Consider the following 20,736-nt stretch of genomic DNA (forward strand, 5'->3'; position numbering starts at 1 on the left):
AATAGGACATAGTGCACTTTTTCTTTCATTTGTTAACAGCAGCTTGTTCTTTATTTATTAATTGTATACTTATTCTCTCAGCAATTATTTACTGAGAATTGTGTGAATATAGTAGGTTTTGAGGAACATGATGATGAATCAAACATAAACCTTGCTCTTGAGAAGCTTACTGTCGAGGTAGAAAAAAGAATAAATATCAGATTCCTTTAGTAAAGTATATAAAAGTCTAATGCTAAGAAAACTCAGAAGACATTTTTACTGAAAAGAGTATATATCACAGAGATTTTCTTGATGAGTGTTCAAAATTAAATACTTTGGATTTGCACTATTCCATAAACAATGTATTAAATATCATTGCCTAAATTAGATATACAGTTTTCTTAGAGAAAGTTCTAGGCTAAATGTAGTGGATGAATAAATCCTGATAGTCTAATAATATGCTCTTTTTTTCCTTTACTTCCTAGATTAAGGATAATGTACCTGTATTATTTCATTTATTTAAGTACAGTGTATGCAGATTATTAAACAATACAATAGATTTTGCTGTAGGAAAAATAGACTGTGTTTTCTTTTATGTCAGTACTATCCATATGCTCATTTATCTTTTTTGAATATCATTAGAAATGAGAGAGTTGATTCATTTTAAAATTAAGAGCACAGTTTCATTTTTACCTGTAACAATATAGAATTAAAGAATTGTTTTGGTGGGGGGGAGGCGGAGGGAGAAAGGGGGGGAGGGTCGCCCCGCTCCCCCCCGGTCCCCCCACCGAAAAAAAAAAAAAAGAATTGTTTAGATCCAGAAAAAAATTAAAATAATTTAAGATGTTAGGTTTTATGTGTTGTTTAATATCTTTCAGAATCAGATGACTTTAGAACTGAAAGTTTTATTTAAAATTTAGATCATAATTCTTCTCTTTCAAATTGTAACGTAGTTTTAGAATCTGTTGGAATACGCACTATTAGCTCAGTGGGACAAAAGGCTTCTCATGTCACATGGTCTAGCAATGTGTTGAGGTATGTATTTTTCAAAAAATGTGAGAAGGTACTTAAATGAAGAAAGAATCATAAAATGTTGAAACTAGGGAATTTTAGGGAAGTTGTCTATTACAGTCTCTTGGTTCTACAGGGTGAAATTGAGGCCAATAGAGATTTGAGTGCCTTGCCCTAGGTCACACAGGTAGCACAATGGCAGAGCTCGAACTAGAACCCTGCCCTGTGGACTTCAGCCAGCTACAGTGAAAGTTGAGTTAGCATATCTGTTTTCAATTTTGTAACTTTTTTTTTTAACTTAAAGTTGTCTTAGTAGAAATTTATCTTCTAAATAGTATTTGTTGAAGCTGGACAAGTGCTCAGTGGCTGATTACCAAGGTTCAATAGCTGCATGGCTAAAATGTTAGAGTCTAACATTTTGACTTTCTTTTGAATTTCTTAGGCTTAAGCATTGTAGGAACACTATTTCCATACTAGATTAAATCTGTCATTTGTCTCATTCTCATCCAGTGTTCTGTAACCACTAGAGGCCTTGTTGAGGAATGCCTTGACAACAGCATAGGGTGTATCAGTAGCATTTTTTATGAGTATAGGCATTTGTGTCTCCATCATTCATAATTTTGTCTTACTTGTGCAGCATCTTGAAGGATTTTTAACTCTAGTGTGAAGTATTACTGCTTTTATCTCAATTTTAATCAACTTTTGGAGGACCCTCTTGAATTCTAGAATATATGTATATTAAGCAAGGAACATGTTTGTGGGAAGAAATTCTAGCTTTAAACTTTTCTTAGTACTATCTCTTATACTGCTTTCTTTTTTTAGCATTTCTTTTGTTGTTCATTTCTACCCTAGAGCTTTTGAATATGCTTTAATCTTTGTAAATGAGAAGTAAATGATTAGTATTTGTTCTAAGAGAGAAAGTTATTATTCCCTATATTGAATTGGACAAAAACATTTAATATGTTTTTTTTTTTTTTTTTTACAGTTTATTTCACATGTTCCAATATTCTGCTTTTTCTACTAGGTCATGCATGCATTTAGCTGTTATATACTTAAGAGGGTGGGTGATATTTGAATGTTATGAATAGAATTTTTGAATCTTTTTTGAAGTACATTGTTTTTGCATAATATTTTGATAATTGGCATCAAAATAAGCTTATTATACATTCATAACGAGGGGCAAGGAAGAGTGCAGTGTCTTACTGAAAGTTGGTAAAATTGTTTTTCCTTGCACTTCGGTGCAGAAAATCAAGGCAATCCAGAAACAATAGAGAGAAGGAGGGAGAGAGAGAGAAAGTGAATATTAAGTTGTATGTGGGGAAGCAGACTTGAAATCATCTATACATGTAGTTATCTAAAGATATACATGTAGTCAAGATTCTTCATACTTTTTAAATTCCAAATGAGTGACTGGATTCATACCTAGATTTTCTCACATCTGTGACTTACTGGTATATTATTCCTTGCTCTTCTAAGGCAATAAGTGTTGGCCTTGATCTACAAGTTACTGTGTGCATGTGAGCAGGAGCATGCTCTGTCAAAGAGAATTAACCTTTTTAAACCTATTGCTAGACTTATGTATCCTTTCATATATACAATGATCTATTTAAAAATTTTTTAAAAAGAGAAACTAGTGCTTTTTTCCTACTTTTATAAGTTTAACATATGGAATTTCTTACTACTGTTAACCTTATGGTTGATTGAACTGTCCACAGCATGATTTTTTTTTTCTTTTAAACTACTGGTAGTATTTACTGGAACTAGCTTAGTTTATTCTGTCTCTTTTGGGGTGGGGGAGCCACACCATGTGGCTTGCAGGATGTTACTTCACCGACCAGGGATTGAACCTGGGCCATCGCAGTGAAGCAATGAAAGCACTGAGTCCTAATCACTGGATTCCCAGGGAATTCCTACTTAGTTTATTCATAATTATGTACCCTAATATTTTATAGAATGGGTATTCCAGTATTATTGTTTAAATGGGCCTTTGTTAAATATAAAGCAAGATAGCTCCACTAGGTCCAGTTAGCAGTAAGTTTTATGTTGTAGATACGAACAAGATATCTTTATTATAAATTAATTTTCTAAACTATTTTCAAGCTAGATTATGGTGAGTTAAGTAAGGCAAATGTAGTGCTTTTTAAATTTAAATTCAAGTTTAAAATATATGATAAGACACAGGTACAAAATTTACTCGTTTAAGATTACATGTATGTATAGAATTGCTGATGTGTGAGGTTCATGGCCGTAATTGTTGTACTCTTATGTTAAAGCTTATGAGAAAAAAACTTACTTAGCTTCACACTCCTCATTACTTTACTCACAAATAAATTTACCTGAAAGTATAGATGATGGTTAAGCAACATCTGAGAAGAAAGGCATGTATATTCAGAAATCATTGGTAAGATCTATAAAAGCAAATGTTTTGTATGTCACACAAAGTATAACACTTGCTTTAACCAAGTGGCTTATAATGTTGTTCAGGAAGCATATTTAAAGTTCTGTGCTCAGCTCTTATGCTTTCCCTTTCTCATTCTTTCTACGTCTTGATCTCTTGGTTTTAAAATCTTCCTCCTTATTTTGTAGACACTGCTCTCCTGTTCACTACTTCTTCTCTGTCTTTACGTCTCATCACTGGGCCTCTCTCAGTGTCTGTTTTCCCAACCTTCATCCCAAATTCCAGCTGTATATCTACAACCAGTTGGTCAGGTAACTTTGCACCTTTTTCAGTGCACTCTTTGATAGAGCATGCTCTGTTCTTTTTGCTTGTTTTTATTGCTTTTTTTTTTTCTTTCTTTCTTTTTCCTAACAGCCTAGGGGCCTCTTGTCAAATGTCCTATAGATTTTACCTTTTTGTTCCGAAAATTATTTGACATGCTGATTGTTCAAAAAGTAGAGTGACAGTTCTTGTGCTTTTTATTAAGTGTGTGTTGGATATGTGAATGCCTTTTTGTTGATTAGCTACCAATACAGATCTAACACTTGTCATATGAGCAGCCCACCTTTTATTTAGCTATGGCATCTACATTTGAGGAGAGCTTAATAGAAGCTTTTTAACTTCTCAAATAACTTTTCCTAAATCAATGCTATTCTCTAACCCTTTGGAGCCAAGATCTGTTAGACTATCTAATTTCAGAGATTGGGTTAAATTGAGAAGTTTGAGGATTTGGTGCATCCTTATTTTTTACTCAAGTAAATAAATAGTTAAGTTTTATGCATAAGGCATCTGACTGCGGTGCTCATTGTTTCTCTCCATGAAAAACAGATATAGATTATCACTTGACATGGCATCTCCCAGGTAATGCTTCACTATACCTGAAGCAAAACCAGACTGAATTTGAAATAAAGGTCAAAAAGGGACAAGAATATGTTTTTTGTTTGCTTGCTTGCTTGGGATTTTGGGGGTTTTTGTTGTTGTTGTTTTGGTCTTTGTTGTTTTGAGTTTGTGTGTTTTTTGGTCTGAGCCTTCAGAATAAATTCTTTATACCTTCTGTTATGAAAAAAGAATCACCTATGAAGAATGAATATATAAGTACTATCAGTCATGGTTGGCTGAATATTCTGAAAAAAATTTTTTCTGAATTTACCACTGTTTTTCCTTTGCTAATCTTCCAAACAGTTAACTACAAGTAGGACATAAATTCTCTCATTTCCTGAATAAGATCACTTACAAAGCTTCTGTTCTCTCAAAAACTGTTTTCAGAGGAATATTATGAATGTCCTGTTGTTATACAGTTTATTGATAATATAATGAGTAATAAACCTCTTCAAGTGATTTCTGCTTATAAATTTGTTTTCTCACTATTCTTCATGGTGCGACCATAGGTTTCTGACAAAACGAGAGCAAAAACTAATGCAGCGGCGACAACATGCAGAAGAGCTGTTAGAGTGGAAGCGACGTTTAGATGCAGAGGAAGCAGAAATTCGTCAAATGGAAAAACAAGCTTTGGCTGCCTGGGACAAAGAATTGATAAAACCTAAAACTCCCAAGAAAGAGCTGGAGGACCAGAGAGCCGAACAGAAAGGTAATAAATACTAACTGTCCAGACTACATTCTAAAGCCTGGCATAAATGAAAGATTTACTTCATTATCTTAACAAATATGAATGATTAAGGGTAAAGAAGGTGATATAAACATATGTTTCAGAATTGGAAAGATAAGAAAATATGGTAAATACTTTTATGCTGATATACTTGAAAACTTAGAACAAATGGGTAAATTCCATGAAATGGAAATAGGTTATTCTAGGACCAAGTAGGGTTTAACACATACTAAAATTGATAATGTGGTAAAAGATTAAAGGAGAAAAAATACATATATCTCAAAGATTCAGAAAAAAACACTTAATAAAATCCAAAACATTTGTAATAAATCTCAAATCAAATTAGCAATACAAGGAAACTTTCTTTACCCAATATAGGTTATTTATCAACAAAAACAAAAAATAAACCTTTAACAGACTTCATATTTTAATGATAAAACTTAGAAACTTTTTCCTTTGAATTTGTAGATCAAAGTTGCTTATTTTCACCTGTAGAATGAAAGGAAGAAGCAAAACTCTCATTATTGCAGATGAGAGGGCTATGCACATAGAAAATCCAGCATTTACATGTCAGTTATTAGAATTAAAAAGGGATAGAAAGTTGCTGGATATACAATCCACAAATAAAACTCAATTGCATGTCTATAGATAAGCAGAAATCTGTTAGAAAAATCTAATTTTTAAAAGAGATGCCATTTATAAATTCTAAAAAGTATACAAGATCTTTATGGAGAAAAATTTAGAATTTTCTTAGGAAACATTAGAGAAGACCAAAATAAATAGAACTTTTCCATAGTCATGACAGATTCAGTATCATAAAGATGTTAATTCTCTATGAATTTAATGATAGATTCAAGACACTTTAAAGCAGAAGCCTAGCAAGACTTCTTGGCAAGGTTTGACAGCTCCTTTTAAATTTTATATGAAAAAGCAAAGGACTAAAACACAATGCAAGAACTTGTGTTTTAGTCCTTTGCTTTTTCATTTAAATTTTAAAAGGAGCTGTCAAACTTGGCAAAGAATTCTTGCTAGGCTTCTGATTTTTGTTATCAGAGATAGACAAATAGACTGTTAAACAAATAGCCCAGAAAAAGACGTGTGAGTAAATGAAAGTTGATTTCTGACACAGATAACTCAGGAGACTAGTGAAGAAAGGTGTGAATCTCCAATAAATTTTGTCAGAAGTGAAAATAAAGTTGGGTCCCTACCTGACAATATGAAAAGATCTATCTATAGTCGGGGAGAAGAGTGTAAATGTTAAATTTAAGCTGTAAAACTTTCAGAAGACAATATGAAAGGGTATCTTTATGACATCAAGGGGCTGGAAAGATTTCTTTCACATTATATAAGATAAAAATCATAAAAGGAAAGATATATAAATTTGACTTTAATAAATTATTTGTTTATTAATACACCATAAAGTAAAACAACATATTTGCAGCATATACAACAGACAAAGGAATAGTATCAAAAATATATAGGCAACTCCTGTGAATCAATAATAAGTGACAGCCACATTTAAAAAATAGGCGAAAGAGCATATGGTTCACAAATAAGAAACTCTATAAACAGTCAATAAACATATGAAAAGATGTTCAACTTCATTAGTAATCAGAGCATAAAATCTTAAATACCATTGCATGCCAATGTTCATTTCCTAGGGCTGCCCTAACAAACTACCACACATTTGGTGGGGGTTTCTTGTTGTTTGCTCACTTCTGGAGGCCAGAAGTACAAAATCAGGGTGTTGGCAGTACTGTGTGCCCCCTCTGAAGGGTCCAGGACACAGCTCTTTCTTTCGTCTCCCAGCTTCTGGTGGCATGCTACAGGCATTCCTTGTGTCTGCTTTTAACTCAGTCTCAAATAGTCTTCTCCTCTGTCTGTCTTTCTCCTCTTCTGACTCATGAAGAAACTTGTCATTGAATTTAAGGCCTACCCAGATAATCCCAGATGATTCATCATGAGATCCTTAATTTCATTACATCTACAGACCTTTTTTCCAAATAAGATTGTATTCACAGGTTTTGGGGATTGAGACATAGATATATTTTTTGGGGAGCCATCATTCACCCCATTGAAAACACCCATCAAACCTGTTGGTTTGTAGGTGGAACAAAGAACTGCTGATGTAAGTGTTAATTGTTAAACCTACTTTGAAAAACAGGTTGAAAGGTGAGCCATTAAAAATCATCAATAAAATAATAAAAATAATAGAGCCAGGTACGTATGCCCTGTAATTCAGCAATTCTGTTGCCAAGTATAAATCCTAAAGTGTGGTCCTTGGTCTCTGAGATCCTTTCAGAAGGTCTGAATAATACTGACATGTTGTTTGCCTTTTTTACTGTGTCAACATTACACTGATAGTGTAAAAATAATGGTGGGTAAAATTGCTGATGTGTTAATATGAATCAAGGCAGTAGAGCCAAATCACATAGTGGTTGTCATACTGTTCACAACCCTGTACTCACAGTAGAAACATGCCATTACATTTTATGTAATTTTAAATATTTGTATAATTAATTTAAATATTAATTATTGAATCTCAACTTTGCGTACATATCTTTTTAATATTCTGTGTGACCAAATAGAAAATATTCATAAAGCTCTTGTGTTTGCCAAAGCATGACGTTTATCTTGAAGAAAAGCTAGTTATTTGATTTGCAAGCTGAACTAGCCATTTTTTTTCATGTGGTACCATGTTTACTTAAATGACCAACAAACTGTGGTTATTCAGTCTTGAGTATTTATAAGCAATTTTTCAGAAATAAATGAAGCAGCTCTGACTTTTCAAGAAAAACAACTGATAGTGTTTATTGTTGATAATAAAATTAAAACTTTCAAGTGAAGATTAGGGCTTTTAGCAATGCTATTTCCCCTGTTGTAAGCTTGACTGCTTTCCAGACTTTTCTGGTATGAGTGATGATATCAGTCAAAGTCATCTTTTCATATTGTGTGATAAAATGTGCAAATATTTGAAAAGATCTTCCTAATAACTCAGTGAACCAATATTTTCCAAATGACCAGTGAGGATTAGAAAATCATGTATGGGTAAAAGATCCTATTAAGGTGAAAGATCAGACTGTAGATTTTAATGTAACATTATGAAAAGTTCGCTGATAATGGTGTAAGATTTCACATTACAGCTAACATTTAAGAAACTAATTGTCCACCTTTGGTGTGACATTAAAAAAGGATATCCAATTACCTGTAAATACTGTTAAAATACTCTTCCTTTTTCTTATTATGTATCATTTGTGTGAAGCCAGATTTTCTGCATACGCTTCAGCCAAATCAACACATAACCACAGATTGCATACAGAAGTAAATATCAGAATCCACCTGTCTTCTGTTAAGCCAGCCATTAAAGATTTTATTTTACTGTGTTGATAAAAGTTTCTCTCCTTTCAACTAAACTTGATTTTTTCAAAAAAAGTACTGTGTTGAATTTTAGAAAATGTAATTTATGTTAACACATAAAGGTTTATTACTCTTATTTTTTAATAAATTAAAATTTTTATGGATCTTAATTTCTGTTATGGTAAATACTGATAGATATAACTATCTATAACTACATAAACTTAAGTTTTTGGGGTCTTCAGTACTTTTACAGAGTATAAAGTGGTCCTGAGACCAAAGTGTTTGGGAACTGCTGTCTTATAGCATTGTTTTTCAAGTTCTGGCTTGTCCCATTAGAGATGCATGAAATCTGTTTAGTGGATTATAGTCAGCATTGTTTAAAATTGAAACAGAATAGAAAATATCATTATGTCATACATAGTAAGGATAAATACTATGATAAAGGTAAAAAAAAATCTTAAAACCACTGCTGTAGAGAACTTTTACATAGATAATAAATGGATATAAATAAAGCTATCTATAAATATTGATATTATGTAGATATACATATAGATATCTATAAGTATTTATCTCTACTAGGAGATATATGTGACATTATTCATAACAGCAGTATTTGAAATGGCAGGGGAAAAAAAGGAAACCACCCACATTAAATAGGAAAATGGATTAATAAATTGTGGTATATTTACATGTTATGCTCAGTAAAGATGAAAAAATTACAGTATACAAGTCAACATATAAGAATCTCAAATCACAGAAGACTGTAAGCAGTTTGATTTCTTTTATAGAAAATTAAAAGCAAACAAAACTAAATGGTATGTTGTTTAGCTATACATACCAAGTGATACATAGAGCTAATGATGCAGTGAATGCGGTTCATCTGTAGTGTTCCTCTTTATCCTTAGCAATTTTTATTTAGTTTCTTCAGTAAAGGCTTACTTCTGTGTCAGTTTCCACATCCTCATTCTGTAGCCTCAAATTCTGCTAGACTTGTCCATCTTGAAAGGAGACTTAAGAGGACCTAGTAAACAGATTCAGTTTCTCAGGTTTCATCATTGGCTGTAATAGAAGTAGAAAACATTTCCAACTATGTCTAGAGGGCAAATCAAGACTAGTTGTTGTTATTCAAACCTCCATCTGTCAGGAACTGTTGACCTATATGATCATGGAAAGTGTTACTAGGTAAATGTGATAAAGACAATTTCAATCTCACCAAATATTGCTTAGGAGTAGTGTAGTTAATGAGCTAAATGACATAAGTAAAAGAAAAACTAAGAAAAAGAATTGTGTGTACCCATTAGGGCACATTGTTGGAATAACTGAAGTTTACTAAGACCAAGCAGAAAAATTACTTTCTGAAGACCATGTAGTGGTTAATAAAATTTTGAGTTGACTGGAAAGCCAGCTCTACACTGAGCTTCTAGAGGAAGTTCTAAAACCACAGCAGAGAACTGGCTTGATGAGAAGACTGCTCTAGCAGCTACTCACCAGAGCACTAAAGAAAACTACTGTTTTTGTCATTCCCCATTCATGCCACTTCTGCACCACTTTGCAACCTCTGAAAAATCCACTGTCACTACCAAAAGCCACCTAAAGTAGAGTCCACATGGAGCCTTCCTTTTCACGTTATTCACTTTTGTAATGAGGTCTTCTGCTGGGACACCTAGTTTCAATGCCCAAGTTCCAGTGCCCAGCAAGGAAGCTGCCAATTGGCTTTTCTGGGTTCTGTCTTGGGTGACAAGGAACTCATGTGGCAGGAAATCATCAAATAATCAATGAGGGATTAAAAGTAAGCTTGGGGTCCAAGAAATCTGACAGGTGTCCATCATTAAGGAGTGTATCTTTCTTTCATAAAATATTATTCAGAGAAGAGCTCTTGGGACTTTTTTCCAAAGCCTGATTTTTTAAATGGCTGTTGAGCACTTGAAATTTAGCTGGTAGAACTGAGAAATTGAGCTTAATTGCTGTATAAGTGGCAACATGAGGCTGATGGCTAGCATATTGGACAACACCTACAGATTAAACATTTTACAAAGTTTCGGTGTTTTTCTGCTATAGTCCATATTTCTTTAAAAGTGTCAAAATGTTGCTAGACTCCTATTGAAATATAACTCTTCAAAAGTCAGCAATACAGTGAAGTACACACTCACATCTATTAGGAAAGCTATTCTCAAAAAAAAAAAAAAAACGTTGACAAGGATTTGGAGAAATTGGAACCTGTGTGCAATGCTGATGGGAATGTAAAATAGTTGTAACTATTATGGAAATAGTATATCAGTGCCTCAAAAAATTAAAAATAGAATTACTGTATTCCACTTTTGGGTTTATATATATATATATATATATATATATATACCAAAAAGAATTGAAACCAAGTTTTCAAAGAGCTGTTTGTACACCCATGTTTATAGCAGCATTATTCACAATAGCCAAAAGATGAAGTTCTATCAGCAAATAAATAGATAAAATATGGTATATACAGGCAGTTTATTAAATGTAATTTTGTAAATGTTTATTAAAGTAAAACATTTTGGGGGGTATAGGTATTTCTTTTGTTGGGCTTCCCAGGTGGCTCAGTGGTAAAGGATTTGACTGCCAGTAGGAGATACAGGTTCAATCCCCAGGTCAGGAAGATCCCCTGAAGAAGGAAATGGCAACTCATTCCAGTATTCTTGCCTGGGAAATCCCATGAACAGAAGAGCCTGACAGGCTACAGTACAAAGGGTCGCAAGAAGTCTGACACAACTGAGCACATGGTGATAATAATAGTAATTGATACCTAATTTTATCAACGTTGAGCCAAAGTATAACTTAATCCTTGTGGGGCATTATAGCCATGGTGACAGAATGAAAGCAGTGTACGTTCTTAAGATTATACAAGTATAATGTCACGAATTTTCTGTTTATTGTCAAAAGTATTTGTTTTCTTAGAGCCGAGGCCACAGTGGACAGGAAATTTCAGAGGCAAGACAGTGCTACAAGTTCCAAAAGGGCTGAGTAAAATTCATAGTATATCTCCATTGATGCATGCAGTTCATTCATTTGTATTAATGTGTAACATTTCAGTTTATGAATATATCACAATTTATTCATTTTACTTCAGTTCAGTGGCTTAGTCATGTCCGACTCTTTGCAGCCTCATGAACCGCAGCACGCCAGGGCTCCCTGTCCATCACCAACTCCCAGAGTCCACCCAAGCCCATGTCCATAGAGTCAACGATGCCATCCAACCATCTCATCCTCTGTCATCCCCTTCTCCTCCTGCCTTCGGTCTTTCCCAGCATCAGGGTCTTTTCCAGTGAGTCAGCTCTTTGCATCAGGTGGCCAAAGTATTGGAGTTTCAGCCTCAACATCAGTCCTTCCAATGAACACCCAGGACTTATCTCCTTTAGGATGGACTGGTTGGATTTCCTTGCAGTCCAAGGGACTCTAAAGAGTCTTCTCCAACACCACAGTTCAAAAGCATCAATTCTTTGGCGCTCAGTTTTCTTTATAGTCCAACTCTCACATCCATACATGAGCACTGGAAAAACCATAGCCTTGACTAGACAGAGCTTTGTTGGCAAAGTAATGTCTCTGCTTTTGAATATGCTATCTAGGTTGGTCATAACTTTTCTTCCAATGAGTAAGCGTCTTTTAATTTCATGTCTGCAATTGCCATCATTTTACTTAGTTTTTTTCTATTGTAACAATACTGCTGATAACCATGTATATGTCTCCTGCTGCACATATACAAGATTTCTCTAGGACATATACCTAGAAGTAGAATCTCTAGATCATAAAGTGTTTTTTCATCTTTACCAAATACTCCCAAATTGCTTTCCAAAGTGATTGGACTGATTTCCATATGTTTCCATTTTCCTAAACAAATGTATGAGTTGTAATTGCATCTTTACAGACACTCAGGTTGTCTGTCATTATCATTGCTGACTATATGTTACAGATAATGTCTCTCAGTTTGCATCAGCCAAAATTCTTAGACTTAAGGATGTTACAGTAAATGTGATTCATTAAGTGATGGGATTAAAAAATATATAAAAATGAAACTAGTGAAATCATGCTAAAAACAAATGTAAAGTTTAACAGATGAACATTTCCCTTGACCATGATTGTGTACTTTTTCTTGTTTTCACCTTCTCTTCTAGAAATAGTGAGTGAAACAGAATCTCCAGTACCTTCCTACTCTCATCTACACAGTGAAAGCTCTATTCCAGAAGAATTGGGCAGCCCTGCCGTTGAGTATATACCATCTGAGTCCATAGTTCAGGAGCATCCTGGGAGTCCGGATCATAGTATACTTACTGAAGACATGGTTTTTTCACAAGAACTGGAATCTTCTACCTCGCCTAGTAAACATGTAAGTTAATATATATTTATATCTTAAAGGTTCTCTACAAAAAACCTATCTGAAAGTTTTATTATTAGCTGTTATATTCTTGCTATTAAGGAAGCATTGACTATCACCCATACCTGTAACATACAGTACATGACATTTGAGTAGAAATAAAGCTTTTCATTGACTCCTAAAAATTTATAAATACATGAATTTTAGTTTTAGTGGCATTTATAAAATTACATGCTATGAAGTTTTTAATAAACAGAGATAGGAACTTCTAGAGTCTTTAATAAAGATAATGTGTGGTGCAAGTTCTTTTTTTTTTTTTTGCAAGTTCTTATTAAAGTCTGCGATTTGTCACATAATAGAAACAATAAGACCTTAAACCATACCAGTGTGCCTTTTCTATAATTTAGTTAATGACTGCTCTATATCTTCATCAAAGTAGTGGTTTCATCTCTTTAAGGCAGATCCGAAATGGATATGGATTCTAAATTGGAATAGTAGTCACTTCAGAATATCACATTGCCCTTAATTCTATACTTTAGTAAAAAAAACTGCCTAGTAAAAACTTAAGCTAGAAATTTAGTTTTTTCTAAGCTTAATTTTATAATGTGTATGAAGGATTAGCATAATAATATTAAATACTGTAAGTGAACAAAAACATTGTTAAAAGCCACTTTGTGTTTGAAAAAAGAATCCACCTAAGTTCAGAATGGACCATATAAGAAAGTCAAAGCTAGTGTGTCTTAAAGTCACTTTTATAATAAAAAGTAATATTTATTGGGTGTTTATCAAGTGCCAGGTGTGCTGAATGCCTTATGTAGATTATCCTCACAGCAATTCTTTAGATAATGTTTTAAGCCTCACTCTGAAGCTTAGCAGACTGAGTAACTTGCCCACCATCGCAAGGATAGAAAGTGATGATGTTAACAGTTAGGAACCACATCAGGCTTGTTCACTTCCTCTTGATACCAGGGTAGAAATTACTCCCTTTGTAATAAGTAATCTAGTGTGGGCAGTCGTCTTATGCTCTTATTTTCTTCCCTCCCCCCTTTCCTATCTTCTTTTCTTCCATAAAGATGGTACCTATTTCGTATTAATCTTTTTTCCGTTTTATTGACATATAATTGACATTTAGCACTGTGAATTTAAAGCGTACAGCATGATGACTTGACATACACATATTGTGAAATGATCACTACAGTAGTAAGTTTAGTGACCATCCATCATCTTGTATAGTTACAAAAACATTTTTTTCCTTGTGATGAGAACTTTTAGGATCTACTCCTCTAGCAACTTTAAAACATACCATGCAACAGTGTTAAATATAGTCATCATGTTGTACATTATATACCCAGTACTTATGTATCTTATAACTGGAAACTGATACCTTTTGACCAGCTTCAGCCAGTTCCCTACCCACTACTCCCCACCTCTGGTGACCACAAATCTGATCTTTTTTTCTATGAGTTGGAGTTTTATTGGATTCCACATATAAGTGAAATCATACAATATTTGTCTTTCTCTCTCTGACTTTCTTCTGTCTCAAATGACAGGATTTCCTTTTTTTTTTTTAATGACCAAATAGTATTTGTGTGTGTGTGTGGGTGGGTGGATGTCACATTTTCTTTATTCATTCATCTATTGATGAAGAACTACCAGATGATCCAGCAAATTCACTTTTGGATATGTATCAGAAGGAAGTAAAATCACTATGTCAAAGAAATAATCTGTACACCCATATTTAGTATTTTTAAAGTTAAATAAAGGGATAAATATCACTGATTCAGTAGCCACTCATAGTTTATCATAAACATCTTTAAAAGCATGCTTTTAAATAACTTTTCCATATACTTTAAAAAGTTGAAATCTTTTGTGTAATTTGCAAACTTTTTTTCACTTTTTATTTCATGAAGTTATTTAAAACTCTTTGTAAATATTATCTTTAACTTGTTGGTATCTTAAATTTTAAATAGCATTTAATAATTGTATCACAGAACAGTTCTTATTTGATTTCTGTTTAAACAGTCACCTCCCAAGAGCTGCATGTCTATGTCAAAGCAAGAGTCTAGCAAAGGAAGTCATAGGACTGGAGCACACGGTCATCTGCCCGTCAAGTCCCATCAACATTGTTATAGTTGGTCAGATGAGTCATTATCTATGACACAGTCAGGTAAGAGTAACAAGGAAGGAGTTAGTTTTCTTTGAACTATGTTTGAATTCCTCTTTAATAAACTTTGTCTCTATGTGACTGGTAAAATGTTATTCTCTGTTTCATTTGTAAAGGTTTTTTCCTTGCCAAAATTGAATTACATAATTCTTTGCTTTCCCTTGATAATTTATATCCCTCATTATACAAACTATGATAAATTGTTATGTTCTTAGATGTTAGTAGTCATTTATTCATCAGACATTTGTTGAATTTTTTGTGTGTGACAGGTGCTGCTTATGTGTTCCTATAGTGCTCTGCACTTTAACTTGTTACCCCAGACAGCACATAAGTTTAATCAAACATTAATTTAATCAACACATTAATTCAACCTAGTAGTGGGTCTCCTCTACTAGAATTTATATTCCTGACCCTAGCAGGTACTTTGCATTGCACATAGTAGGTACTGTGTTTCTTGAATGATTTAATGATGCCCATGAGGAGAAACAGGAGGTGGTAGAGCAGGATAGCATAAGTCTCAAGGAAGGAAAAGTAGAGACTGCACATGGCAGTAGGGAGCATTCATTATTTTCCCTTAACCTCTATCCTACTATAAATTCCCGGTAGTACGTAGATTATGAAAGGATGAACAGGCTCTACTCTAAAAGACTTCAAGGCATCGATCTTGGGAGACATATCTAGACAGACAGAACTTGGTTTATGTAGGAATCTGAGGAAGATTAATACTATATCGACATATGTCTTTTGAGCTCATTTTCAATTTTCTTTTGAGAGAAGACATTTAGTAAAGGAAAAGTAAAAAATATTACTCATTTTTTTAAATCTTTGATCCTATTTTATACCCCCTTTGCTTTCAGTGTTTTAAACAACAGTAACTCTTGGGTTTTTCCCATGCCCATATTTACTTATTCTTTGAATAACTGCATAATTTTTCAAAGGGTGGATATACCGTAATATAACCATTTCCCTAGTGATAATCATGTAGATTTTCTTAAAATTTCCAAAATTTCAAGTAATGTTATAATGAATATCTTCACTTATATATGATATGACATGACATGTGTGCATTCTCAGTCGTGTCTGACTGCTTGCAGCCCTGCGGCCTGTAGCAGCAAGGCTCCTCTGTCCATGGAGTTTTCCAGGCAAGAATACTAGAGTGGGTTGCCGTTTCCTACTTTCTGACTCAGGTATCAAACCTGCATATCTTGTGTCTCCTTCATTGGCAGACAGGTTCTTTACCACTGTGCCACCTGGCAGCCTTTTTATTTATATTTATATTCCTGTTGAATATTTCAGTAGGAATGAATTCTTAGAAGTGAAATTACTGAATCAAGCCAGTAATCGAAGTTGAAGAATATTGTCTGTCATATTTATCTGTTGAAAGTGATTATTTTTTGTATATATTTGCTTTCATGTAATCTGGGGAGAAGTTACTGCCAGTGGAGTAACCTTTCAGTGGACGTAAACTTGATATTTTGAAATATGGATTCTCATTATTTCTCTTTTACTTACTGGTGACTTTCTTCAAGTTTCCTTCCCATAACTAATATTCTTTCTTATCTATAGCAATGAAATAATATCTTAATCATCCTTGTGTGAATTATAAAATAAGGATTAATAATATTTGTAAGATACTATTTTATTGGTAAAATATATTCAAATGAGAACTGTTTTAGAAAAATATCTCTGAGATTTCTAAGCTATAGATGCCATCTACCTGTTCATGACAGCATTATTCATTATATGTGGTATTTATAGGAGTGGTAAATGTTAATGCAGTGGAATTATATAATACCTTTCTTAGTTACATGATGGAGAGTTTGTTATGAGCCAGATTAATGCAATCAACATGTGTCAAATAATGAAGCTTAATTTTTAGTCGTTATTCTGTTCATCGGGTTATTCTGTCTTGATGTATTTCAGCCAACAGATGTCTCATTTTCCTGTCACTTCCCCTATCCCCTTTCTTCCAAAAAAAAAACCTGTAGGAGAGAATTCCATAAAGACAATACATTGATCTAGAGAGTTACTTAGATTAAAAAAAATTTTTTTCTAGAGGTTCTTTTAGATATTACTGTGATAAACACTATATAGTAGAATTAGATTTGGTCATGTGGAAAATGTACTCCCATTCACTGTCATAGACTTTTATTTTATCTCTTTTTACCTTTCACTTGTAGAACTTTGGTTTCTTTACTACTTAAACATGTAAACATTTCACACGGTCTTTCATTTGAACTTAAAGTTTCTCATCATCTCTGTTAAATCTTCACAGTCATAGTTGAGAAATGTTTTTATTTAAAAAGATCACTGCTTACATATCCAATTTTTAAAATATATTCCTTTAAAATAATCATTTTGGAGGCAAAGTTATAGGAAGTATAGTGGTCTCCTATAAAATTTTATCAAAGTAACATGTCAAGTTCTGGAAACACATAAAGTTTATCAAGCTAAAAGAATACACAGCTTTAGAGACGCAAAGGTATGGGGTTTATATTTCATTTTAGAAATGTTATAATTTTCAGCTCAACTTGAAATCCTACCCCCAATTATTGTTCAGAATTGTTAATTAAATCACTGTAAAGCTTACCAGTAAGATTCAGAGCCTGTTAGCTCTAGAACAAATTGAGAGGATGTCCACTCAATTTGTCCAGTCTCCTGCGAGAACACCAAAATTGCATGTTCAACAGCCATTGACAGGAGGATGCTAGAACCCACCATAAAAAGATACTGCACATCCAAAGACAAAGAAGCCATAGGGAGATGGTAGGAGGGGCACAATAACAATAAAATCAAATTCCCATACCTGCCAGGTGGGTGACCCAAAAACTGGAGACCAGTAGTAGCAAAGAAGTTCTCCCACTGTTGTAAAGGTTCTAAACCCCACATCAGGCTTCCCAGGCTGGGGATCCCACAAAGGGGCTGAGAATCCCTAGGGAATCTGACCTTGAAGGCCAGTGGGATTTGATTATAATTTCACAGGACTAGGGGAAACAGCGGAGAAGGCAGTGGCACCCCACTCCAGTACTCTTGCCTGGAAAATCCCATGGATGGAGGAGCCTGGAAGGCTGCAGTCCATGGGGTTGCTGAGGGCTGGACACGACAGAGTGACTTCACTTGCACTTTTCACTTTCATGCATTGGAGAAGGAAATGGCAGCCCACTCCACTCTTCTCGGTTGGAGAATCCCAGGGACGGGAGAGCCCAGTGGGCTGCCATCTATGGAGTCGCAGAGTTGGACACGACCGAAGTGACTTAGCAGTAGCAGCAGCAGGGGAAACAGAGACTCCCATCTTGGAGTGCACAAACAAAATCTTGCACACACCAAGACCCAGGGGAAAAGAGCAGTCACCCCGTAGGAGACTGAACCAAAACTACCTGCTAATGTCGGAGGGTCTCCTGTGGAGTCATGGGTTGGCAGGGGCTCACCACAGGGAAGACACTGGCAGCAGCAGTCCTGGAAGGTCCCCCTTGGTGTAAGCCCTCTTGGAGGCCGCCGTTAACCCTGCCATAGCGCCCATAGACCCCAGGGCCCATAGACCTCAGGCCAAACAACTGCCAGTGCAACCCCACCCATCAGCAGATAACTGGATTAAAGTTTTACTGAACAAGGCCCAGATTTTCCCACTGCCAGAAGGCAGACAGAAGAAGCAAGAACCACAGTCCCACAGCAGCTAAAACAAAACTCACATTACTGAAAGTCAGTCAGGATGAAAAAGCAGAAAGTTATGTCCCAGATGAAGGGACAAGATAAAACCCCAGAAAAACAACTAAGTGAAGTAGAAATAGGCAACCTTCCAAAAAAAGAATTCGGAATAATGACAGTGAAGACAATCCAGGATCTCAGGAAAACAATGGAGAAGGTATGAGAAATATTTACCAAAGACCTAGAACTTAAGAATAAACAGAGAAGAATAATATTCTAGAAGGAATCCGTAGCAGAATAACTGAAGCAGAACAAATAAATGAGGGAGGACAGAATGGTGGAAGTCACTGCTGCAGAATAGAATATAGAAAAAAGAAAGAAAAAAATGAAGACAGCCTAAGAGACCTCAGGACAACATTAAACAAACCAACATTCGCATTAGAGGGGTCCCAGAAGAAGAGAGAAAGGACCTGAGAAAATATTTTAAGAGATAATAGCTGAAAACTTCCCTAACACAGGAAAGGAACTAGTCAACCAAGTCCAGGAAGCAGAGTCCCAGACAGGATAAACCCAAGGAGGAACACACCAAGACACATAGTAATCAAACTGACAAAAATTAAAGACCAAGATAAAATGTTAAAAGCAACAAGGGGAAAACAGATAACATACAGGGGAACTCCCATCAGGCTATCAGCTGATTTCTCAATAGAAACTCTACATGCCAGAAGGAAATGGCATGATATATTTAAAGAGATTAAAGGGAAGAAACTATAACCAAGAATACTTCACCCAGCGAGACTCTTATTCAGATTTAATGGAGAAATCAAAAAGCTTTCCAGACAAGCAGAAGTAAGAGAATTCGGCACCACCAAACCAGCTTTACAACAAATGCTAAAGGAATTTCTCTAGGCAAGAAACACAGGAGAAGGAAAAGACCTACAGAAAATGGATCCGAAACAATCAAGAAAACGGTAATAGGATCATCAGTTCAGTTCAGTCGCTCAGTCGTGTCCGACTCTGCGACCCCATGAATCACAGCACGCCAGGCCTCCCTGTCCATCACCATCTCCCAGAGTTCACTCAAACTCATGTCCATCGAGTCGGTGATGCCATCCAGCCATCTCATCCTCTGTCGTCCCCTTTTCCTTCTGCCCCAATCCCTCCCAGCATCAGAGTCTTTTCCAATGAGTCACGTCATCACATGAGGTGGCCAGAGTACTGAAGTTTCAGCTTCAGCATCATTCCTTCCAAAGAACACCCAGGGCTGATCTCCTTTAGAATGGACTGGTTGGATCTCCTTGCAGTCCTTCTCCTTGCGGTGGAGAAGGCAATGGCACCCCACTCCAGTACTCTTGCCTGGAAAATCCCATGGATGGAGGAGCCTGGTAGGCTGCAGTCCATGCTAAGGGTCGGACACGACTGAGCGACTCCCCTTTCACTTTTCACTTTCATGCATTGGAGAAGGAAATGGCAACCCACTCCATTGTTCTTGCCTGGAGAATCCCAGGGACGGGGGAGCCTGGTGGGCTGCCATATATGGGGTCGCACAGAGTCGGACACGACTGAAGTGACTTAGCAGCAGCAGCAGTCGAAGGGACTCTCAGGAGTCTTCTCCAACACCACAGTTAAAAAGCATCAGTTCTTCAGCGCTCAGCTTTCTTCACAGTCCAATGATCATACATATTGATAATTACCATAAATGTAAATGGATTAAATGCACCAACCACAAGACATAGACTGGCTGAGCAGATGAAAACATGTCCATGTATGTACTTCCACTTACTACATCACTCTACTTAACCCCCCAGATTGTATGTAATTATTTTTATATTATTAGATTAATCATATTCCCATTATGGCTTGCAGTTGTCATTATCTTTTATTTTTTGTCTGGCTATTGATTGTGAAAACTGATAAACATCTTTTACTATTGTGATTATGCAACTATTACTCACTTAATACCATTGTATCATGATTGTTTCAACAGAAAAATAATAGAATTCTATATCACCAAAACTACCACTTAATAGAAAAACCTGTAATCACTTTTTAAAATCCAAATGCATATCAGATTATCTTGGAATGTTTTGAAAAATCAAATGCCCAGATCTGCTTTTTTTCCCCCAAAGCTCCAGATATGTTTCTAATTAGCAGCTATGTTTAAAGACAACTGGACTTTTGATCTTTTACTT

The 20,736-nt window shown here is 35.1% G+C and overlaps 1 protein-coding gene across 1 annotated transcript in view; it reads left to right on the plus strand.

The window, feature by feature from the left end:
* The window catches only part of CEP350 (centrosomal protein 350), a 125,384-nt gene that overhangs the window by 82,660 nt on the left and 21,988 nt on the right, over positions 1–20,736 (plus strand). The window contains exons 27-29 of the mRNA XM_068986345.1: positions 4,816–5,015; positions 12,536–12,747; positions 14,758–14,902. Of these exons, the coding sequence (XP_068842446.1) occupies positions 4,816–5,015; positions 12,536–12,747; positions 14,758–14,902 (557 nt within the window). The remainder of the gene's footprint in view (positions 1–4,815; positions 5,016–12,535; positions 12,748–14,757; positions 14,903–20,736) is intronic.

This window comes from Capricornis sumatraensis, chromosome 14, assembly GCF_032405125.1.
Source record: "Capricornis sumatraensis isolate serow.1 chromosome 14, serow.2, whole genome shotgun sequence".
In the NCBI taxonomy this organism is placed as follows: Eukaryota; Metazoa; Chordata; class Mammalia; order Artiodactyla; family Bovidae; genus Capricornis; species Capricornis sumatraensis.